Source organism: Tasmannia lanceolata, unplaced genomic scaffold (genome assembly GCF_043159265.1).
Source record: "Tasmannia lanceolata isolate RefF3 unplaced genomic scaffold, GAP_Taslan_0.1 ptg000023l, whole genome shotgun sequence".
NCBI classification, from domain to species: Eukaryota; Viridiplantae; Streptophyta; class Magnoliopsida; order Canellales; family Winteraceae; genus Tasmannia; species Tasmannia lanceolata.
Genome location: NW_027518700.1, coordinates 4,203,138 through 4,228,730, shown reverse-complemented (window position 1 = coordinate 4,228,730; position 25,593 = coordinate 4,203,138). Strand labels below are relative to the sequence as shown.

At 36.9% G+C, this 25,593-nt stretch overlaps 1 protein-coding gene across 2 annotated transcripts in view; it reads left to right on the top strand.

The window, feature by feature from the left end:
* The first annotated feature begins 192 nt into the window (after positions 1–192).
* Positions 193–25,593, top strand: part of LOC143856105 (calcium uptake protein, mitochondrial-like) — a 29,935-nt gene continuing 4,534 nt past the window's right edge. The window contains exons 1-5 of one of the 2 annotated variants that reach the window (XM_077366165.1): positions 193–743; positions 3,801–3,868; positions 10,114–10,337; positions 10,512–10,595; positions 17,211–17,424. In XM_077366165.1, the coding sequence (XP_077222280.1) occupies positions 407–743; positions 3,801–3,868; positions 10,114–10,337; positions 10,512–10,595; positions 17,211–17,424 (927 nt within the window). In that variant the 5' untranslated portion in view covers positions 193–406. The remainder of the gene's footprint in view (positions 744–3,800; positions 3,869–10,113; positions 10,338–10,511; positions 10,596–17,210; positions 17,425–25,593) is intronic. The other variant, XM_077366164.1, reaches the window with a different exon arrangement.

Below are 25,593 nucleotides of genomic sequence, written 5' to 3'. Positions count from 1 at the left end.
CAGTGTGGCTGTTCTCTCCCACAAAAGTGAGCCGCAAAATAGCTTCCCGCGAAATTGCCTAGCAAATCCCTCCTTCCAATACCGCTCTCTGATAAGAAGATAAGATAAGAAGAACAGAGAGAAAAGATCTAACAAAAATTAGATATTTTCCACTGGTAGAAAAGATGATTTTTTTCGCCCCTTGTAGAATAATGCACCCCACTTGTAAAGTGAATTGTGGGCAGACTTCAACGTTTTTTTACTCCAAATCACGTTAAAAGCGGGGCGCATTATCCTACAAGAGGCGAAAAAATCATTGATCAAAGAAAATAAGTTGCCCACCCACAGATCAAAACAACCCATCACCATCTCAAAAATCTCCATATATTTTTCCGAATCAGAGCTCTCGTTCTCTCTCTACGCAGACATGTCTCCATGGTCATCGGTCAAGAGATCTTCATCTTCAATCCAACGGCTGAAGCTTCATCCTTTTTCCAACATAGCAATAGCCTCTTCTTCGACCTTGTTTGTAGACTCTAACTACGAAGAAAAGAGTAAAGGCTCTGCCCTCAGAGCATTTCTCAAATCAATCTCTGGAATAGTCTTGAGTTCGAGTCTAGGGTTTTGGTTTTTCTCTTCTTCTCCCGAATCTTCCTTCTCTTACTCCGATTGGACCACAAAAACCATATCAAATGACGATCTTCAGCACCATTCCTCCATTCAGAATGCAAATCAAGACAGAAAGCCTAAGTTCCTTTTTGGAGGTTTTTTTTCTCTCTCTCTCTATCTTTATTAAAGTATTTCATTCATGGGTTTGTTTTGATTTATGTGAATTATATGTTTGTTTAGGAAAATTAGTTGGATTGCATATTGATTATTGGAATCATTGATTTAATTCAACTGTTTAAAATTAGTTTAGGGTTTTGATTCAGTTAATGAGAAAGGATCTGAGTAATGTGGTATTTTTGTCTGTTGGATCTAGTATAAGATATGATGAATGATGTATGTTTTGATTAATATTCAAAATTTTGTTCTGTTATCAATGAACATTAGTTAATTTCATTTCAAAAAATAAAAAATAAAAAAATCAATGAACATTAGTAATCTAGCCTGTAAATTGGAAAGTCCTACTAATTCGTGCCTGTGTGGGGAATTATTTTCTAAATCCAAGATTGTTGGTGCACATTTTCACTCTCAATGTGAGGCAATGTTACATGTTCATCCTTAACCTTAAGTCTGCACGAATGAGTGATCACATCAGATTTTTTCAATCGGAGAACTACACTTCTTGTTTATAGTCCTTTTGCCCAAGAGCCTTTGATTGGTTAGCTAACGATATTTATTAGGTTATCCCATCAATTGTTAATGTTGTGTTTTTCATCACCAGCCTTTATTTGCCTTTTTCCCATCTCCCACCTCTTGATATTACCATTACGAATGCCACAGTTGCATGTTCTTGTCTCGAGTTCTCAGGCACCATCCTTCTTTTTCTCTCTACATCTTATCACCTTTTGCTCTGTATTTGTGTTACTTTTTTTTAATGTCATCTCTCCATCAATTTGTTGTTAACATTCTCATGCCCAAAGAAGACTAACGAATTAGACATAGATGAAAGTAACCGAGATCGATTTTGATGTCAACAGAAGCCTTTATTTGCCTCTCTCTGTGGCGGTATCTGTAGGTATCGTGAGATGGTTCACCTTATCTCATCCCTCTCATTTGGTCATATGTCTCATTGCCTTTTAGAGATTTTTGTATGCATATCAATGGACAAGTTTTCTAGCTGATAAGGGTGCCAATTCTGAGAATGAGTTAAGTTCTATGTTGACTTGGCTTCCAACACCAGAGGTGCTTGATTTAAGCAGTCTTTCTATGGACAATTTTATATTCTTTTCTTTAAGATACTTTCTCTGTACTTGATACGAAAATAAAGTGTAATTGTATGCTTTGGTTTAATTATTTATAGTGATATGACTTATTTATGATAAATAATCACTACTGTGAAACAACCAGTAAAGCCAAAACCTTAAGCTGTTGGAGAAGGCGTTATTTGTTCTTTTATACTTCCCCCCCTCACGTGTGGCCCCTCTTTCTAGGGTTGGCCTACACTTAGCACATGTGGCCCCTCTTTTGGGTATGGCCATTGCATGTGGATTTTTGCTATCAAGGAGGTTTGAACTCTGGACCTTTGGCTCTGATACCATGTGAAACAACTAGTAACTCCAAAAGCTGTTGGAGAAGGCGTTATTTATTCTTTTATACTTTAACAACTACATAAGGAGAACCAGATAATCACATCTACCAGTAAACCTGGAAGAAGTGACTGGACCAACTCATCCATATTCCCAACCTGATTGTGAAGGCAGTTTAGAAGATCTTTGAGTGACCATTTAGGGGAGAAAAGATAACTTTAGTGTTTCCCTTTGTTTGAACCTTAATTGTTCGACTAGGTATAACTTTAGTGTTTCGCTTTGTTGAACCTTAATTGTTCGACTAGGTCATCATGGTGTAGTTCAGTAGTTGACACTCGATACCAGGTGTTTTAACCCAAGGAAGCAGGATTCTTCCCTGGGAGCCTTCGATTCCCGCTTTCGATTCCCGCTATGGCAACCTTGTTTTAACCAGCATTCCAAAAACCGCTGATACGTATCAATTGGTCAATATCCATTGCGTTTTCTAGTTGAATGATATGATTGGGCAAACTAAAATATCTGAAAGAATATTTTATTTTTTATTTCCGTAAAACTTGACCATTATGTAAATATGTAATCATCGTGGCACACTCACATAACTATGTTAATCACATGGTGATGATGTTCACAAATATCAAATTCATGCTATTGGTGCCCAACCTGGACCATTCATCATATATAAATACATTATACTTTTAGGGATTTTTTTTCTTGTAAACCCTAACTTGCAAAGCAGTTCTCTAATAATCATTGAGAACTATGATATAGCCAAAAAATTTCATCTTTTTTTTTATAAATATTCTAAAAGCCTCCTAGGTATGAAACCAAACATTTGTTGATAAAATATTCCAAAATTTTACAATCCTTTTTTAAACAATTATAATTTTAATTAGAATAAAAAAATTGACCAAAAATATTGAGCTTTTAGTTACTTAAAGGACATTTTTTTCAAAAAAGTTTAGTGTGTATTTTATATTAAAATAAGTAGGATTTAGGGAGACCATTCAAAAAAAAAAAGCGTAGGATTTAGGGAATATATTGGAAATACTCATTTTTAAAAATGTTAAACTATTTGGGTAAATCATGACTCTCAATGACTAGTTGGAATATATTTTATAAATTATGGGTTTATAGGTAAACATCCTTATTTTTAAGTGGCCTAATCACAGTACCGTAGAACTATTTTTCAATAATTGGTTTTAATTATGAGAAAAGTGTTTCTGCGCTCGAGTGCAGATAAGCTTATCTGCGCTCGAGTGCAGAAGCAAGGGTGGGGCCACATTGGGTGGGGGGAATCCAAAGCATTCATTTGATGGGCCCTTTCATTGATAGGCTGTCCACAAAAAATCAGCTCCATTGGATCAGCTTAGGGTGTCCATTTGTGGGGTGGAAAAATGGGCAGATTAGTGGACAAACAGTATCTGTCCATGTTCACCCGCACAAATGGACACCCTGTGGTTATCCAATGGCGCTGATTTTTGGTACACACCCCATCCATGATGGGGCCTTCCAAATGAATGCTTAGGATCACCCCCCAATGTGGCCCCACCCCTATTTGCAGCACTCGAGCGCAGGAACCCTTTTCTCTTTAATTATATATATTAATTAATGGTATTTTTTTCATTGCAGATGCATATAGGAGGAGGGTTTTCTTTAACTATGAGAAAAGGATAAGGTTGCGAAGTCCTCCTGAAAAGGTATTGAACTTCACAAGAATTTACTTCAATGAAGTGATAATGCAACATATGCATTATACTACATATAAATTAATCCCTCACGGCAGGGATGTGACCTATGTTTGCAAAATGTTGCATTTTATTTTCAAAATATACATTTTAAAGTCTTTTTCCAGAAATGTATATTGGCTTCTTGTTCATTAATCCTTTCTAAAGATTCAAAACTTTGAAAAATAAAAAACTTTTTATTCATTTCTTCAATAAAAAAGTTGAAAAAAAAACTACGAGTTGGACGAGTATCTCTCTACCAGGGATTTTTGTTCTCCTTCCCCTTTTGCTCTTTTTCTTTATGCTTCTCATTTTCCTTTCCATTGAACTCTTCTTGTTGAGGAAATTCATTAAGATCAAGGCAAATACGGGGTTTTCATGCTCACCCTGGGGCCTACGAGATGTCGATATGTGTTGAATTGGGGTTTATTGTTGGCTGTATAAAAAGAACTGGTGGATATTTTGAGTTAGTCTTTTCTTATAAATTATTGAATTCAATTATATGATGTAAGCACCAAGTGCATCATAGGAAATACAACAAAATAGAGATCTTGCGTAGTCTCAGATGGTGAAGAGTCTGAGTTACTTAAGAATTTTTTGGCTATGTGAACACTCCATAGCGCTTTCATAAGTCTTATAACATTTTAATTTTTAATGCGTAACTCAATTAAATATGATGGGGAATTGATAAATCATGGGTTGTTATTCTACTTTTTAGAATTTGATGACATGTATTTTACAATTTTATGTATACAACAGTTTTTTTTTTCACCCATCATTTTTTATCTTCTCTTATTTGGATTTTTCTATTTGTTTTGTTTTTTGAATTGGAGACATTTTAAACCTGTCTTTTTGGCTTGCCGTATTTTGTTTTCATACGTTTTGCTGATTATGGGCGTGAGTCGTGTGACACATCGACATTAGTGAAAGTGAAAAAAGAAGAATTCGTGGAGGTGAAAAATAGAATTACTTCTCTAGCCTCTGTGTGTGTCTCGCATGTGCTTGCCAAACCTTCATCTTCTCCTTTCCTTTATCTCTACAATTCCCAAACATGACCACCAAAATAAGCATCAAAATCCCGTCCCTGGAAAGGCACTTTTTTTCCTGGCTTCAAGCATCTAGTTTCTCAAGCTTGGGGGGGGGGGGGCAAAGGTACTGGGTAAAAGCAAAGACATCTCCATAGACTCTTGAATGGGTGAGGGGAGTCAATTTCCTAGTCCAGAAGGAGTGTTCTATCACTTTCCCCAACATTCACTAATATCTTTATGAGGAAGCAGGTTTTTCCCTTAATAGCTAATGTAGTTTGACCAATGAGATTTTAAAGAGCAAAACAGAATCACCGATCTTTATCACCTTGCAACATCAACTTATAAAACATAAATCCTTTAAAAAAACATCCCTCTTCTCTCCTTTCTTTTAACCACTTTTCTGTGAAATTCCATTTTTTGTTGAAATCGACTAAATCATGGAATGATATCCATTTTAGTACTTCGAAATTTGCACAAATCCATGAAATATCAATGAAGATTGTGTCGACATGATGATCATTTGATTGTAGTATAGTAGTAAAAAATCCAACTTCTGAAAGGGGATAATCCGGTTCACTGGTCATAGATTTTCCTAATAAAAAAGCCCTGTTCTAGCAAACTAACAACTCTATTTTATACTGAAAGGAAATGGGCTGGCCAAACCTGACAATAACAGGCGATATTGATTACGCGATTGTTGTTCAAAGAATCGTGTGGCTTGTCCTTGAATCCGCAGAAATGTCAGTTCTTAATGAACTAGGGCTGGCTACCAGGACACAAAGCCGTCAAGGATTACGGGGGAATTCGCGAAGGTGATCTTGATGCCTGTGATTCTGTGAATGTGAAAGGAATTAGGTTGTTCCTGGGACACCCTATTACCGGCCCTTTTTTAGCTCTCTATGGCCCTTAGACTTGTTATTGAATATAAAGTAGTCCGTTTGTTCTTTGCGGTGCCCTGAAAGAAAAATGAACATCGGCGCCTTTCAACTGACAAATGGAATACTTTATAGAATAGGTTTGGAGCATAGTTGCCGGAAACTCCTGAGGCTGGTGGGAAACCCGTTTCCCCTAAAATGCATTTCTCGCGGGTGGGAAACTCGTTTCCCCTAAAACATCGGAAATGCGTTTCGCAAACGTTTCCGAAACACGATAAAAAAAAATTGGAGAAATGTTTCCGAAACACATGGGAAACATATGAGAAACTTATGTAAATCATGTGTGAAACGCGTGATAAATGTATGCAACACTCGTAGAAAACACATGTGAAACGTGTAGGAAACATGTGTTGAACTTACGAAAATCATTTTGGAAAAAATACATCAAATATTGTGGAATAGAAATTTAAAAAAAGAAAACAATAACATATATTGTAATATAAATGAAAATAAGAAAAAACCAAATAGAATTTAAAATTAACAAAATTTAAATCTACAAAACTACATATTTCGTATTTTCCTTGTATTTCATGTGTTTTTTCTATCATTTCTGAAACGCTTCTAATTTGTTTCTTAAGACGTTTCTCATATGATTTTCTCGTTTTCTCGTTTCCCCTATATTTTTTTCCACGCGTTTCACGTTTCTGTTTCCGTTTCACATTTCGTTTCCCGAATTCGTTTCCCATCCTGGTAACTATGGTTTGAAGTACTCCGTGTGTGTATTTTGATAAGCCTCTGATGTGATGTGAGAGGCACACCAGGAGTTCTCATGAATTTGGTGAATTTTTTGGAAGTGGTAGGCATTGGGGGCTTGGTAAGGAAGGGGATGTTGCTAATGACGATGATGATAGTGCCCATGTGAAGGCAAATGCGACTTCGAGATCGCTTCCATGCCTGGCATCTAGTGGCGGCTACAACGGATAGAGGAGGAGGAGGGGGGGGATGTCTTTTCTTCTCTCATTGGACTATTTTCCTTGGAAAAACCATCTTTTTGGCTTGCATACAAGGATTAAAGCCCCGAAAATACATATTTATGACACAAAAGCAATGTATGCCAGTGATACATATAGATATCGAAGGCCATAATATGAATTTTGTGGGCTAAAGAAAACTTCAAAAATAAGAAAGAAAATAGAAAAATAATTGAATGATGCAACACAATCGAAATAGGGATTTGCTAGCGTCCATCGCAGAAGGCATTTCGCGGATGGGCTGTTGCATGTCAGAGCAGCCACCTCATGAATGAAGACAAAATCTGCTGAAAAGTGAGCCTGTGTGGCTGCTCTGACATGCAACATCCCATCTGCGAAATGCCTTCTGTGATGGACGAAAGCAAATCCCATCATAATATGTGTATGCCTTACTTTTGGGTATATATATTCTGTCTTAGGGACCCTAATGATCACAATTGAATTCAATTAGGTCCTGCATGGCACATTTGTGCGTTTGGGGCCATTGATCTGGTGGCCCACATTAGGGTGCAACTCGGGCGGGCTCAACCCCAACCTGACGGGTTCAACCCGGAAAAAAAATCGGGTTGGGTTGAGTTCGGGTCGAGGGCTTGGGCAACCCGACCCGAGTTAGGAGTGCAACTCAGGTTGGGTGGAGGCCAACCCAAACCCGACCCTCGCAACCATTTGCTCAACCCGAACTCGACCGGACCTGAGTTCCAACCAGACGAGGTTCAGCCCGACCCGACCTGAGGAACCCTTTTTGCCAACCCGAACCCGACCCAACCCGAGTTCAACCCGAGATTTTAAGCTTAAAAAATGAAAAAAATTATTAAAAATGTCGGGTTCACTTGGGTCGGGTTGCCCAAGCCCTCAACCCGAACCCGAACCCGACCCGAACTCAACCCGGGTTGAGAAAACCCAACCCGAACCCGACCTTAACTCAACCCAATTTGACTTTTTTTCCAGTTGAACCCGTCGGGTTCAGGTTGAGCCCGCCCGAGTTGCACCCAGAACCCGAGTGAACCCGACATTTTTAATAATTTTTTAAATATTTTAAGCTTAAAATCTCAGGTTGGGTTGGGTTGAACCTCGTCGGGTTGGAACTCGGGTTGAGTCAGGTTCGGGTTGAGCAAATGGATGCTTGGGTCGGGTTCTGGTTGTCCTCAACCCGACCCAACCCGAGCTGAGTTGCACCCCTAGCCCACATGGTATGACCAAGGTTTCAAATTTCGGTTTCAGTCGTCATAGAAATGGAAACATTTTGGTTTCTGTTGGAAATTTCGGTGAAAATCCTGTAAAATCATGGAAATGTATGACTATGGAAACAGCTGTAAATAATAGGATTTTATGATGAAACTTCAAGAAATGATAGAATAGACGCAAATACACAATTAAAAACCATCGCATAAGCAAGACAACCATCCATAATGGTATGCATTGTCGTGCATGTCTGATAATTCAGTATATACTACATTTCACATGTTATATATATATATATATGAGAAAACGGTTCCTACACACATGTGTAGATAAGTTATCTACACACTAGCTTAAAATACAGTGGGGGCCACATTATTTGGGTGATCCAAACCATTCATTTTTAAGGCCCTCTCATAGATAGGGTGTCCACAAAAAATCAGATCCATAGGATCATCTAACCATTCGAACTTTGGAGGCAAAAAATGAAATAATTTGTGAAGCTTTAAAGACATCCATTTTACCTCCACAAATCGTAGGGTTGGGATGATCCTATGGATCTGATATTTTGTAGACACCCTATCTATGTGAGGGCCTTTAAAATGGATGGCTTGGATCACCCAAACAATGTGGGCCCCCACTGTATTTTAAGCTAGTGTGTAGAGAGCTCTCTACACATATGTGTAGGAACCGTTTTCTCTCTCTCTCTCTCTCTCTCTCTCTATATATATATATATATATATATAGGGGAAAGTGATTGTGAGCGGCCCCTCATATAAGCTTATATGAGGTGACCGCTAAAAACATGGTGGGCCCACATTTTTTGGGTGATCCGAACCGGTCATTTGATAGGCCCTAACATAGATAGGGGGTGCCCAAAAAATCAGCTCCATAGGATCATCCCAACCCTTCGTACTGTGGAGGTGAAAGAGGGGAAAATGGGCGGGTATAAATTTGCCCACTTATCCGTCCATTTTCCCCTCTTTCACCTCCACAGTACGAAGGGTTGGGATGATCCTATGGAGCTGATTTTTTGGGCACCCCCTATCAATGTCAGGGCCTATCAAATGACCGGTTCGGATCACCCAAAAAATGTGGGCCCACCATGTTTTTAGCGGTCACCTCATATAAGCTTATATGAGGGGCCGCTCACAATCACTTTCCCCATATATATATACACACGTTCACTACATTTTACATATTCATATAGATATAATCATGCAACACATACTAATATAGTATACCACTAATGCACTTACGATTTTGATTTTGGTTTCGGCTTCGGTATCGTTTCGGTGGGGATGGAAACGTAAACATTTCGGTATCTATTCCCATTATGAAGGGAAAAAGGGAAAAACACCCTTTTGTTACAGAAACTGATGAGAAAGGGTGTAAATAGGATATCATTATAAAAAGTGTGTAGATAGGATTTCTCTTCGTAATGGGAATCATCTGCCCCTTCTGTAAAATGTTTTTCCTTTTAGTTAATCTTTTTTCGTATTGCTTGACAGAAAAAATGAAGGAATTTAACAGGTTGAATTTGCCAAATATCTTGCTTACCTTATATTGTTATTCAGGATTCTAGCCTGTTTATTCTGACGATTTAATAGATCTAGTCATAAATTTGTGCATTTGGATATCTTCTGCTCTTGAGTACATGTTAACAGACATGGTTTGTGTTATCTTTTGGGCCTTGGTATTACTTTACTATTAAACAACATGGTAGTGGACTAAAAATTTCTATTGTGTTGGTTATATGAACTGCCTATTGACACATTTTGTTACTAAAGATAATAATTTTTCCATCTTTTTTCAGTTCCTTGTTTTGGCTTCCTTCTAGATTTTATGGTTTGATTTGGTTTAGTCATCAAAGATTGTTTTTGGTTACTCTCTTTTTCTCATGAAGCTTATTTCTTACCAATCAATTCTACCCTATGACTTTATGTCAGGCTCCTTGAGCTTCAATCTGTTCATAGCTCTGAGTCAATATGTGTTCTCTTATTTTGCATTCAGTGAACTTTATGGTTTGTATAACTAGCTAATGTCTATTATGCAGTGGTATATTATACTCATTATTTCTTCTCTTTTGCCATGTTCCTTTCCAGATTTTTGAATACTTTGCATCTTTCCGGAACCCAGAAGGAGAGCTATTTATGACGCCAGCAGACTTGATGCGAGCAATTGTTCCCGTCTTTCCTCCTTCTGAATCGAATATCATCAGAGAAGGTTACTTGAGTGGCGAGCCACGCAATGGAGAGTTACACTGTGCTAATTCAACTTTTTTTATGCTTTTTGATACCAACAATGATGGAATTATATCTTTTCCAGAGTAAGTTACCAATCTGTCATCTTTATCTTCACAAATAGATATGAAATGTAGAAGTTTTTTTCTCAGCCCGTAGCACTTTCAAAATATATATATTTATGTATTTATTATCAAGTTTTTGTTCGTGAAGTTACTTTCAATCTCTGGAAGCAATCTGTTTTCATTACTTTGTAACAGGTACATTTTTTTTGTCACCCTACTCAGCATCCCAGAGGCAAGCTTCTCGGTGGCATTTAAAATGTTTGACCTTGATAATAATGGGTATGTACTTCATTAAATCCTAGAAAATCTTATTAGTCGCACAAACTGGATGTTTTTGAATATCTTATTAAGTAGTATGCATATAGCTACTTATTTCCTTTTACTGTTTTTTATTTCCTGTACTTATGAAATTACTACAGCTTATAATACTTGAAAATGGATGTCTCTATTATATTTTAGACATGGCGCATTATAAATTATGAAATGTATTGTTCTGCTTGTATTATCGAAGCCGTATTGGACACAATAGAAATCTTTGACTTGATGAAATATGCATGCTGTTAAAAAGCTCTTTGACTTTGGATTCAGGGAAGTAAAAAAAAAGGTGCCAGTAGATAATTTTTCTTTTGAGCTGCCCCCATTTAAACGTTATGGAACTGTCATCCTGCAAGTCAGATTTAGCATTCATAATGTAGCACTTACCTAAAAAGGTACAAGTTTAAAAAAAGGAATGAATATCTACACTATTTAGTATATTCAGGTATAGTTATCTACTTTTTAAACAACTGGTTACAGAAAAAGTAGAAATTTACAGCTTAAAACAAAAGAAGAGGAAATAACATCCCTCGCCGCCCTCTCCCCCCCTCCCCCCCCGCCGCCATCTTGGATGCCCCTCATACAAAGGACATGGAGTAGGTTCGGGTGTGTTGTTGAATTTCTACATGGTAATAGTGTCTTGGATTTGCCACGCTCTGCTCCCAGCAAATAGATTTTCCAATGGAGAGTGGAATTGTTCTGTAAGCAAAAAACTTTGCTGTGTTGGCATGCCCCATGTTATTTTAATTGCTTAATCAATTATTCTTTCTAAAAACTTCTTGTTCAATATTTCTAAGAATTGACACAGTAGTAAGTACTTGGGTTTGGAATTGTCATGCGAAAAACCAGTTTTTTTTTATCTTAGCAAAAGGAAAAATTATTGTTAGTAATAGTTTTAAAACTCCCCCGTATCATTGCGGACTCCCCCGAGTCAACTTCCTCTTACCTTGGTTGCTTTCGGCGTTTTATCGTTGTGTTCCTCTGTTTGTCTTACAAAGTCAATAAAGTCTCCTTTGACTCTCCCGAGTTATGACCACGTCAACCGAGTACTCAGCCACGTCGACCAAGTACTCGACCGCGTCGTGCCGAGTCGACTAGGATTTTCTTCGGCCGCGTTTTGACCCGCATCCCCGTTTTGAAACACTGATTATTACAATTAAAGCTAGCTTGTTAGCAAGGCAAAACATGTTAAAAATGTTGTTATGACCCAAAAATGCCCCTTCATTTATATGTTATTCACCTTGGATTTTTGTATAAGCTTGCCTGCTATACAGCTCCTGGCCACTAACTGATGTACATGGCTCGATATCTCCATTTGGTGGTTGATATAAAATCAGCAAGACTTTCTATTTTACCCCTTGCGTCTCTCATTGGTCATTTCTAAAGATAGAAATACAGTTGACATAAACAATTTTTCTACAAAAATTTCCCTAAGAAACATCAACATTTGTTTTTGTCAAATTGATGTTTCTCTCTGTGTGGAGTTGATGGGCCTTTTGCTCTCTGGCAAAGGGAAGCTTCGTGAGAATCAGGTTAAGTATGGGGTGGTGTGTAGTCAATCAGGTTATGAGATATCTATTCATGTTCAATCAGTTGGGATTTAACATTGCTTTGATCGGCTTTCAATGTGTTCAAATTTGAAATGACTCTCTTAATGTGACACTAAACCGTCATCAACTGTGAAGGGAGTTCTGTTCGTTGCAAACATGGTTTCCAAAAAGGGTCGTGTTGATTGCTAACAAATGTAATATTCGGTATAAAAAAAAGTTCAGTGTAATCAGCTTCTTACTGTTCTGCCAATTGTATTTTAGAGCTTCATGGCTTGGGAGGAAATCTCATTACTTATCATTAAAAAAAGTGGAATCTCATTCCTTGTTTTAAACATTCCCTTAGAAGTTCTAACAATGTGGTCAACTATTTTTGCTAGGTAAGGCGAAGATAGGGATGTATTGACCTTTGGTTTTGGAGTTGCCTCTTCTCTCTCTGGGCGCCGCCGGGGTGGGGGGGGTGTTTACTTTCTCTTTTTTCTGGCCCATCTTTTCCCTCCTTGCACCTCCTTTTCCTGCTGTAATAAATCTGCGGTTTTTAATGAAGGTGATACTAATAATGACGATGATGATAAGGTTTTTGCTAGCGTCCATCCCAAAAGGCATTTCGTTGATGGTCTGTCGCATGTCAGAGCAGCCAACTCGTTGCAGATGGTCTGTCACACGTCAGAGCAGCCACACAGGCTCGCTTTTCAGCCACACTCTGACATGCGACGGACCATCTACGAAATGCCTTTTGCGATGGATGCCTAATTATAGTAATAATCCCAAGGAAGAGTCTGAGTTACCAATCATGCAGGAATCCAACCCGTAAACCATTAATTGTTTCATAACATGCAATGGGCGCCCCTTAATCAGATTTGTACTATTGAATTTTTTGGAGAGCATTGGACGCCCCTTAATCAGAAACGCAGAACACGGCCAGTTGTTTCTATAAAATGCTCTGATTAATTGCATTTTTGGAGAGCATTTTATAGTTAGACAATTCTTTTATGTAGTTGCATTTGAGTTTTTGTTCTTTGCTTTTTTCCATTCAGATTGGCATCTTTCATAATTCATATAGGCCTCTTCTTTCACGATGTCCGGAAGCATCTTTTATGGTCATTACGTACTACCTTTCCTGGTGACGGGGAGCTTCTCTAATATAGATTTCTGATTTTAATATGCTGTATGTATGTCTACAACAGGAGCATGCTGTTCTGTGAATGTTTTATATTTCTGTTGTCTTATGAGCATTTTTCTTGGAGACTGCAAGTAAAGATTCAAAGCTGGTCACCCAAAAATGTAGGCTTTAAGTTGTGAGAAGTCATTGAATACTACTCTTACAAGTAAACCGTTATCCATTTGGCTATGTCATTCATGTAATCCTGTCACGTTATCCACATTTTTCCTGTGCCTTGCACAAGTTTGTGAACAGTCATGGGAAGTTTTTGGTTTCTCATCATGAAGTGATGGTGTTTATGATTTCTGAACATGCCAATCACTGTTTGCCAAATTTCAGGGCTTCTTGAAGCTCCAAATATTTTTCTCTTTGTGCCACTCTATTTCATATGTTCTTCTTCCTTGGGAGTCATTGTAGACCGATAATTTTATCTACTCAATTTCAGCAGCCCAACTTGTATCTTGCCCTATATCTTCCAAAGTAATTAAAGTTTGGGACATCAAGCCCCGCCCATGGTACGTGCCTTTGGTTGGGCCACTGTCCTTGAAAAAATTCAGACGGTTGACTTCTTGAGAGTTCGGCAGAGGTTGATTATCGGTCATTTGGACTTTGCATAGAGGTCGGGGAATCGGTGAACCATATTTTCATACACTGTAAGGTGGCTAGAGAGGTATGGAGCAATATTTTACCTAGATTTGAAATTTTATGGGTCTTCCCAGCCAAGCTCATTGAATTATTGGAATGCTGGTTCCATGGAGAAAAAAGGGAAGATCCTATGGAATGTTTCCCTTCTAGCAACTATTTGAGTATTATGGAAAGAGCAAAATGCGTGTCTTCAAAGGATACAGAAAGTGATCGCCTTTCCTTTACAATAATGTGACTGTCTGCACTATTTCAAGCATGAGGACATTACCATGTCTTAGGTTTGTGTCTGCTCATGACCTATGGTATGGGTGGATAGAGATTTCCCATGATTCAGAATGGGAATCCAAGATTGTTCAAGATTGGGAGCCTCCTGCACTTGGGTTCCTGAAGCTGAACTTTGATGGATCTGGTATGGGGAACCCTGGACCTTCTCGAATTAGGGGAGTACAAAGAGATGAGCATGGTTTTAAATTTCGGCTGAAACGTTTCGTTTGACCGAAATATTTCGGTTTCAGCACAAACCAAAATGAAATTCACATGAAGTTGTTTCTTTACAAGATTTTGCCGAAATTTTACTGAAATTTTGGTGAAATTTCGCCGAAATGATGCAGGAATATCCTTTGAAATTTCATTTTTGGATTTTTTTTACAAAATTTCCACTGAAATTTTAAAAATTTACACCAAATATTATAATTTCCACCGAAATAGCTGAAATTTCAACCAAAATCGTCGAAATTGATACCGAAATTTAGACATTCCAGTCGAAAATTAAAAATAAAAATAAATCATAGTCATATTTTTACATGATTTCGGCCGAAACTTCTGCCCGAAATCAACACCGAAGCCGAAATTTAAAACCTTGGAGATGAGCATGGAGAAGTGAGATGGCCTTTTGCAGGTCCCATTGGAGTAGCAGACGCCAACGAAGCTGGAGTGCGTGCAATTCATCAAGGAATAAAGTTCCTTGAGAATGTAGACCTTAATGAAGTGGTGATAGAAGGGGACTCTCTTAGTTGGACATAGGGGTGTCAATTTTGGCTCGGGCTCGGAAGCTCGCTCGAGCTCGGCTCGAAAAAAGCTCGGCTCGAATCCTTAACGAGCCGAGCCGGCTGGCCAAGCTCGTTAAGCTTAACGAGCCGAGCCCGAGTTAGGCCAGGCTCGGCTCGGCTCGGCTCGTTAAGAAACCCACATTTTTTATAAAAAAATATTCAACTGTGTTGTCAAGATCATCGCAGAAAAACGCAGCTGTGTTGTCAACATCATCACACGAAAAAGCAAAAACGCACAGATGGCAGTGAAGAAATTAATTTTTTCCCCGTAATTGTCATAACTTTAAACTTTTTGTTAGTATTTTCTTCGTAATTGTCATAACTTATAACTTTTTGTTGGTAATTTTTGATTTAAAACATTATAACTTACCGATTTTACTTTTTTGGTTGTAATGATTACTGATTTTTCTGCTTTTGCTACCGCCATTTGCCTTGTGCGAAACTTTACACCGCAAGCTCGATAAGGCTCGCGAGCGGCTCGCGAGCCTGGCCGAGCCTGACCGAGCCGAGCCGAGCCCGAGCCTGGTTCGAGCCCGAGCCGAGCCCGAGCCGAGTCTTTGACTTAACGAGCCGAGCCGAGCCTGGCCAAGCTCGGCTCGGCTCGGCTCGTTTACACCCCTAGTTGGATAGATTGTAAGGTAGCCAGGGGAATCAATTGTGCGATCAATCATATTTTCATTCATTGTAAAGTAGCCACAACTATGGAGCGGTATTCTATCCAGGTTTGGAATGTCATGGGTCTTTCCATCCAAGCTCTCAGATCTTCTGGAAGGTTGGACATTGGTACCATGGAAGAAAAAAGGAAAAGTGCTTTGGAACGTCCGCCTCTTAGCAACCCTGTGGGTCCTATGGAAAGAAAGAAACTCTGGAGTCTTTGAAGGTGTTGCAAAGTCTCCGCATTTCTTATTTATTAAAGTGATAGAAAGAAACTCAAGTGTAGAAAGACGCCCATCGATTGTTCAAGAATGGGAAGCTCCAGCGAATGGGTTGCTTAAGCTTAACTTTGATGGCTCTGAGTAACCCTGGTCTTGCAAGCATAGGAGGTGTTCTAAGAAACTCTAGAGTGGTAATGTTATTTGAGCCTTTTCAGTCCCTATTGGGATTGCATTTGCTAGCAAGGCGGAGGTCAGAGCTGTCCATCAGGGTATAAAGTGTTTGAATAAAGATTGGATGGATAAGGTGATAGTATTGGGAGACTCCAAAAATGTCATTTTGTGGCTAAGTAGATTGATTGTTCCTCCTTGGAGATTTGCCCAGTTCTTCGTCGAGATTCAAGACCGAGTAGAAGGGGCACCAATCATTTTTAAACACACCAGAAGGTATAGAGTTGCTAGAGATGGCATGGGGAAACATGGGTTGGAGATGTTTGATTTCCTCCCCCTTCGTTTTTTCTTTTTTGCATCTTTATGTCATCCTTGTGGCTTCTATTTGTACTTTCTGGTTGACCTCCTCGGTCTCCCTTTTTCTTGTTGAATGAAATTGCAACCATTCAAAAGAAAAGGTGACTCTCTTAATGTGATAAAATGGCTTAGAGGGGTTCCTATTGATACCCATGGAGATTTGTTCCTTGTTTTTATGAGATTTAGGGTAGGGTGGGCGCAACAAATATATCTTTCCTTCATGTCAGGCGGTCGGTAAATGGGGTGGTCTCCCCCCTGACTATTTTATTCTTCTTGGCTCAGGAGGGGCTCGCTATTGTATGTCTTCTGTATTTTCAGTTGTTTCCTTGTTTCTTGTATAGACCTCTTCGGTCTTAGGCTTCTTTGAATGAAAATTTTTACCAGTAAAAAAAATCGTTTCATTTTACTGCTCAATGTGAACAGTCATGGGAAGTTTTTTGGTTTATTTATCATCATGAAGTGATGGTGTTTATGTTTCCTGAACATGCCAATCACTGTGCCAATTTTCAGGGCTTCATGAAGCTCCAAATATTTATCTCTTGGTACCACTATTTCAGATGTTTGCCATTTAGTTGAGCATTTTCATGCAGCTAATATACCTGTTTATGTTCATACTCAGTTACTGTATATATGAGTGCATATTCTTAGTAATCACTAATTTTTAATCATTGTTATCTTCTGATTCATTGAGATTAGCATAAGTTGCTTACTATACTGCTTATGCTTTTTATGTCAACATACTGATTGAATTTTTGATTCATTACATCTTCTTCTAGAGCGATAGAGCGAGAAGAGTTTAAGAAAGTGATGGCTTTAATGCGATCTTATAATCGACAAGGGGCTTCCCATAAGGACGGACTGCGTTTTGGGCTCAAAGTTGGACGTTCTGTTGAAAATGGTGGCCTAGTGGAGCAGTTCTTTGGAAAGGATGGAAATGAGCGCCTCAAACATGAAAAATTTGTCAAATTTTTGAAAGACTTGCATAATGAAGTATGTCTTTCTTATCTCTGATGAATTTTATTTTGGAATTAATCTGCATATTTATCATTCATTTTTTATTTGGCATTCTTAGATTTATTTCACTAGTTATTTTCCTTATTGGAATGGTATCTTGGGCAGTTTTTGTTCAAGAATAATTACATTTTGGTTTCCGTACCTTGTTGATAATAATATTTACTTCAAAATGGGATTGCAAAGAGTGTATTTCGAGAGGTTAAAACCTAGTTTTGGATAACTAGGAACATCATTGTCAAAACGCCTAGTAAACTCCTATCTAGTTATATAAACATGATGTTGTGTGTGTTTACTAATTTACGAAGGCATTTCAATATGAATTTATAATTCAATGATGGTGTATGTAAGTCTTCTATGTTTCACACTTCTCACTTATGAAGGATCCTTTGTAATAAATTCCTTTCCAGAATGATAAAAAAGAAAACCAGTTGAAATCCCACTACAACGTACACCATTCAATTAAAAAAAAGAAAATAAATCCCAATACCAACTGATGGAAGTCACTCTTAAGAAGAATCTCATGCATTGTACCTGAGAAAAAGCAATCACATTTGCATAATTATCCAATAAATGCCAAAATAGAAATTATCTAAATCCATCCGCCACCTTTCAAAAAAAAAAAAAAATCTATATCCATCCTCAACGTTACCAAAACCCCCTAAAGCTATTTGCGAACCTTGATCAAGCAACTCTAAAAGATCTGACAAGAAAGAGAAGTCTTGGGTTATCCAAAACTTTCCTAATACTAAAACCCAAGTTTCTGTCCTAATGTTTCTCTCTTGTGGTCTAAAATAAATCTACTTATACCTAATCTAAAATTCAAATAAAAATTACTAGAAATGCCTAAAAGATACCATTCAACCTATGATACTCAAATATTGATACAGGTATGCACACAAATATGGGAATGTAGACACGAATCAATATTTTCCAAATTCTAGGACACGAATATGGATACGAGGTCCCCATACCATGTGATAAGACATAAGGCATGCATACATAATAAAATATCATGAGATTAAACTAGATTTAACTCAGAAGTTCATGTAACTAATAATAAATTTAAAATAGCATTTATAAGACTCACTTGTTCAAAATTGTATTTGCAAATATGTATCACTAACAAGCTAAAAGCATTATAATTAATTCGAATAGAGTGACATTTTTTTTGAATGATAAGAGAGTGGCATCTTTCGAACATTATCATCATTTTGACTAGCAAAAATATCCACAAAGTATCCGAGTATTTGAGTACATGTATGCATAATTTCAAAACTCCCCAGTGTCATTGTGGACTCCTCCTCCGAGTCGTCTCTCTTTTACCTTGGCCGCATTCTTGCTCATGTCCGCAGTTTGCCCTACAAAATCAATCAAAACTCCTTTGACCCTCCCGAGTTATGACCGTGTCAGCTGAGTACTCAGCCGTGTCAACTGAGTACTCGACCGTGTTGTTCTGAGTCTACTAGGATTTGCTTTGGCCTCGTTCTGACCCGCATCCATGTTTTGAAACACTGCGTGTATCAGTATTGTAGCACGTCAGAAATAGTATATTGGGCCTACACAAGTATCCAAGTATCATATCACCCACCAAATCTGAGCCCAAACATAGATGTAATGGTTCCTAAAACTCACTTTAAAATAGGAAAATACTATTTACTTTTTCTAAGTAGACCTAACTTATCAACTCAAATGCATACTAAAGATCAGTTAAAATCATCAATATTTCCTAAAATAAAATTAATTAATCCCTAATTTTCAAACCAAATAAAGCCCTCTATAATCCTTTCATGTTAATAGATGCTCCTGCATCACCAATACTTGGATTGTTCATCATAATTTGTAATCGAAATGAAACAAGTTATTCTCAAGGTTTTAAATTTCCGTTTCGATACCGGTTTCGGGCCCCACCAAAAACGAAATTTCGGCCAAAATCCGGCGAAACAAGAAAAAGAGTATTTTATTTGATATAAAATTTGGTTTCAAAATTTCGGTAAAATATTAAAATAATTAAAAAAACAGTTTTTTTTGCGTGAAATTTCGGGGGAAACGAAATTTCGACCGAAATTCATAAATAAATTCCGAAATTTCAGCCGATTCGGTGTCAGTCTCCACCGAAATTTAAAACCTTGGTTATTCTCAGTCAACCAAAATTTGATTGAAATAGAAATTGCCATATCCTCTATTTCTCTTTTCAACACTCATGTATCTCAAATTACAAGAATCTCCATACTTGAGCACTAACCACTCACTTCTCCTCACCAAATATATTTGACTACCCTTTCGCTCCAACTTTTCTAGGGTACTTAGATACTTGTATAAACTTATGGTATGACGTTGAGCAATATGATACCAATATATATATATATATATATATATATATATATATATATATATATATATATAATAGTTTGGACTTATCCATTTTTATTAGACGTTGAAAATCGAGGTCTCTAATATCTCAAAATAGGATCAAACATAATTTGCAGCTCGACCTATGTGTGCATCACGCACATCAGTCTAGTGATGAATAACTGCCAGAATACAAGACATCTGCACAACATTAGATATGTTATTTTCTGAACCACTATCAATTTTCTTCTTGTAATGACCCAATTTCCGTATCAAGTCGCTACGAAAAAGACAACAAAAAACCACAAGGATTTTTTTTTAACAACACATGAGAGGAGTCCAATAAACTATAATAAACAATCTAAGTCCATAGTATTAAAGTTTCAGACATCTCAATTAATCCTGCCAATAATTGTTTCCAAATAAATTAAAATAAACTGTGATAGTCTCAACAAAACACTCAGACTAAAGGCAACTACCCAAACTAACTATGACTCAAAATAAAACTCAAATTCGTGAAATGACGACACAATCATTCCCAAAAACTAATCGCTCATCCCCATCCTACGGCGGTTTCAGGTTTGCTCGTTTACAAAGGCTCCATAATTTTTATCATCAACACATGTGGATGGTAATGAGTCAGTATAAACTAAGCCAGATCACACAGTAGACTCATGAAATAATAAGCAGTTTAATGAGATTGTATTATAATTAGATCCATACATAGACAAACAGGAAAATCAAATATGGACATGGAAATAAAATCGCTAGAGAAACATATGCGATCATAGTTGTCGACTCGTGACTCGTTTTCTTAATTTTCTGACTCGTGACTCGACTCGTGACTCGTTTTCTTAATTTTCTTACTCGTGACTCGTAAGAGTTTTTGACAAATGCAGGAATTTAGGGCTTACAATATGGAATTCTAGATTTTAAGTCCAAACAACAATAGGTTGTGCCTCGAATAAATTATTGGAATCAAACAGATTAACTTTGAGCCCCAATCAGATTTTTGGAGTCAAAATTAAATCTAATTTTGAGCTCAAATCAAATTATTGTACTCAAAAAGATTAATTTTGAGCCCCAAATAGATTATTTGACTCAAAATTAAACGTAATTTTGAGACCGGTATTCAGTTTAGGGCTCTCAATCGATTGCCACAACACAATCTCAAAAAAACAGGGCCTCACTGAGAACAACCACCTTTGATAAATTGGGCCTTCGTGGAAAGCCATTTCTCAGCTGGCTTTTGCATGTGAGAACAACCACCTTTGATGAATTAAATGGATAAGACAAAATCAACCGTGTGGATGTTCTCATCTGCAAAAGCCAAAAAGTCGTCTTCTTCTTCTTCTTCTTGCAGATTTTGGAGGATGAGAGAAGAAGACAAATAAGAAAAAATAAAAGAAAAAAACTGCAAAAAACTAACCTTAATCAAGCAAATTACTCGTCTTCTTCTTCCTCTTGTTTTTTTGTTGTTGGTAGACCCCTCTCTTTGTGCAAAAATCAACTCTCGAGCCGTCGAGGATGGAGGGTTTCTCCGTTTCACTTTCCCGAAGTAAAAAACCCTAACTTTTTAGGTTTTCTATTACGGGAATAGGTAAATACGTATATATTGATATATTCACACCCCCTATAGTTAATTGGTACATCCCTCTTATTTAAACATAAGTGTTACGACTTAAAATAAGACTCATATGAGTTATGTGTTTTCGAGTCGAGTTGGTGTGACTCGTCCGAGTCAAAACATGACTCGTACGAGTCTTGAGCACCTACGAGTCGACCATACGAGTTGACTCGAAAACCACCCGACTCGTACGACTCGACTCGTGACTCGGACGAGTTCGACAACTATGTATGCAATATTCGAACGACAAAACCAATTAGAGAAGAAAGATATCATCCATAACATGGCAAACGATAAGAACAATAAAGCGAAATTCACATAGACGAAAAACAATGTGACAAGAAACTGTGAATCCAAAGACCTCACCATATGTATATATATGGTGTTATATTTATTTTTCTTTTATCTCGTATACTACCGCATGTGGAAAGTTTACTATAGCCGTAGTATTACCAAAGTAATACTGTAAGACACTAATATATACATATGGCCATGAATCAACATACATTGGTTTCAAATTTTACTTGATAGATAAAAACATGCACAACAAAGAATATGCATGTTACAAAACTATAATATCAAACCATTAAAATGCTCTTATAACATGAGTTACCTATCACTTGCCTTGATGTTCTTGGTTAGTGTAAAGACGATCCGAAGTTTTTATGAATAAATCAGAAGGATGCCCTGCATTAATTTCATATTAATGGTGTTAATGTATTACTTCGTATACCCCTTTCTTATTTTTAATAGTTTATTTCTAATCTAACTTTCCCCCTCTATTTTACAGTTTTTAACAAAGAATGTTTGGGCGTGAAAGGGATCTGAAAACAAGAAAGTTGTACAAAATTAATAGGGGATTCGTGTTTCTGTGTGTGAAAGCAAGCTGGGGTCATTTATTTTTTTGCTTGAAGTAAAAAATAGATTGAAGTGCAATGGATTTTTGGTGGAATGAAAAATTGGTTGTAAACATAAATTTTGTATGTCGAATAAAATGACAAGGAAAGTTAGTGTACTTATCAAAATCTGGTAGTACAAATATAAATACCCTAAATTTCCGACTGTCTTTTTTTTATAGGCCTTAGTTGCAAGGTTCCCTTTTAAGTTGCAGTATGATTATTGCCATTGTGTTCTTGCTATGAGCTATCACTAATTAATCCGCGGGCCAGCTGATGCATGCGAGAGTAGCCACTTCAGTTGAGTTAAAAGAATAAGACAAGATCGGTTAAAGAGTGAGTCTATGTGGTTGCAATTACTTGCTACAATCGCCCTGTGAAACAACTTTTGTGATAGTCCTTAGCAAATTTTAAAAATATATATATTTTACATTAAAAAAGAGGTAGTCAGAAATTTAGGGTATTTATATTTGTACTACTAGATTTTGATAAGTACAGTAATTTTCATTGTCTTTTTATTCGACATACAAAATTTATGTTTACAAACCTTTTTTCATTCAACAAAAAATCCATTACACTTCAAGCAAAAAATAAATGACCAAAACTTACTTTCACACACGGAAACGCAAATCCTCTTTCTTTTAATCTCGTACAATTTTCTTATTTTCAGATCCCTTTCACGCCCAAATAGTCTTTGTTAGAAACTGCAAAATAAAGAAGGAAAGATGAGTTAGAAATAAAGTATTAAAAATATGAGAGGGATATGCAAAGTAATACATTGACACAATTAATATAAAATTAATGCAGGGCATCCTTCTGATTTATTCATAGAGACCTCGGATCGTCTTTACAGTTACCAAGAAAATCAAGGCCAGTGATAGTTGACTCTTATTATAAGAGCATTTTAATGGTTTGATATTATTGTTCTGTGACATGCATATTCTTCGTTGTACATGTTTCTATCTCTCAACTAAAATTTGAAACAAATGTATGTTAATTCATGGCCATATGTGTATGTTAGTGTCTTACAGTATTATTTTTGGTAGTACTACATCTTATATATATACATAGTACATATATAGTAAACTCGACAGTTTGCGAGGTAAAAGGAAAAAAATATAACACTATGTATATACATACGGTAAGGTCTTTGGATTCACAGTTTCTTGTCACGTTGTGTTTCGTCTATGTAAATTTCGTTTTATTGTTTTTATCGTTTGCCATGTTATGGATATCTTTCTTCTCTTATTGTTTTTGTCGTTCGAATATCGCATATGTTTCTTTAGCGATATCATTTCCATGTCCATGTTTGATTTTCCTGTTTGTCTATGTATGGACCTAATTATAATACAATCTCATTAAACTGCTTATTATTTCATGACTCTGTTTATACTGACCCATTACCATCCACATGTGTTGATGATGAAAATGATGGAGCCTTCGTAAACGAGCAAACCTGAAATCGACGTAGGATGGGGATGAGCGATTGGTTTTTGGGAATGACTGTATCCTCATTTCACGAATTTGAGTTTTTATTGAGTCATATTTAGTTTTAGTAGTTGCCTTTAGTCTGAGTGTTTTGTTGAAACTTTATCACAATTTATTTTAATTTATTTGCAAACAATTACTAGTATGATTAATTGAGATGTTTGAAACTTTAATACTATGGAATGAGATTGTTTATTATAGTTTATTGGACTCCTCTCATGTGTTAAAAACAAAAATTCCTTGTGGTTTTTGTTGTCTTTTATGTAGTGACTCGATATGGAAATTGGGCCGTTACACTTCTCATATTGTGTATAAGAGATTTGGAGTTATATTCTTGCTCATGCTTGTTTGAGTGTATCCATGTATAAGATATTTGAACTTTTGTAACACCAGAGTATTCACTTTGTATTTTTTTTTTCATTTGAATATTTAGTTTTCACTTTGTATTACTTGAAAAAGGTCTTCAAAATGTAAATCCACCAAGCCTCCAAGCCCATTGACATTCCATGAGAAATCTTCATTTTCATTCAAAAGTTTGTAAGCTTTTCTTTCCTCACTCTTCTTTCTAACCGTATGCTACCTGGATATGGATATAGGTATCCTGTATGTAAGGATCAGGTGTGGCAATTCCTTGAACCCCAAAATCTCAGGATACGAAATGGCAAGGCCCTCATATACTTTTGTCACATACAATTAGGGATCCTTGAGATATCTTGTGAGGATGTTGTTTGCCAGGTTGAATATTAAATCAATATGTGGTTTAAATTACACTAGTTTCTAGTTGAGTTTTAAAAAGATTCACTTAACCACAAGTGAGGCTGCAGCCCAACTAGTAAGATTGATGTTTGTTGTTTTACATCAGTAGTGGAACATAATTTGTTTAGGTAAGAATGGTGTGTAGTAAAAAACTTGAAACCATTATGAGGCTACATAAAAATATAATTTTTTGAAAGGCAGAAGGATCTTATGTATCACTTCCTATGCGAGAATAAAAGGATCTAGTATGGGTACTATGAACTGAGTCTTATTTGGAATGTTGGAAAGAAAAGGAAAGTTAAATAGGATTAGGATCAGGGATATTTGAGGCATATCCCTTACCCTCATCCTATTATCCTAATCATGGTATCATAGTTCTGACCTATTTCTCCTTACCATCAACGTACTTCCATGGTTAATAGGGGAAACAAGGCTTTCCTCGCGATGCACTTACACCTCATCTACATCTATCATATGCATATAGGAGTGATGAGCGAAACTTATTTGGACCTAGTTTCTTATTTATATTGGCTAAATGTCAAAGCAATTAAGGACCTATTTCTGTCTTTAGTATACAGGATGCTTCTTTGATGGTTAGTGACTGTGACACTAGTATCCTACATTTTTGGGCATTATGGCTAAACAAATGGAAATGCCCCTGTTACGTGCTTGTATGATCCCACATAGGCATGGTCACGTCAGCCCCTTCCACTTTTGTCGAGTTTTGTTTAATTATCCTGTTTGCATGGCAACTGCTTGTCTTATGATAACCCTACCAATTATCCTTTTGCCACTTTTTAATTGTATTTCCCCACTTCCTTTTTTGTTTGTTAAATGGTTTTATGGTAATTTGGAATGTGCAGCCTAGTTGATGGGTTCAGGAAAGTGATGATTGTGATAGGATATTGTTTCCCAGTCTAACAAGAAACATGGGCCCCATGACCAGAATTGACAAAGAGACTATTGGAGTTTGTCATCATATAAAAGTATTGTTTTTATTGAAGCATTTTGAGTCTTTTAAGCCACATA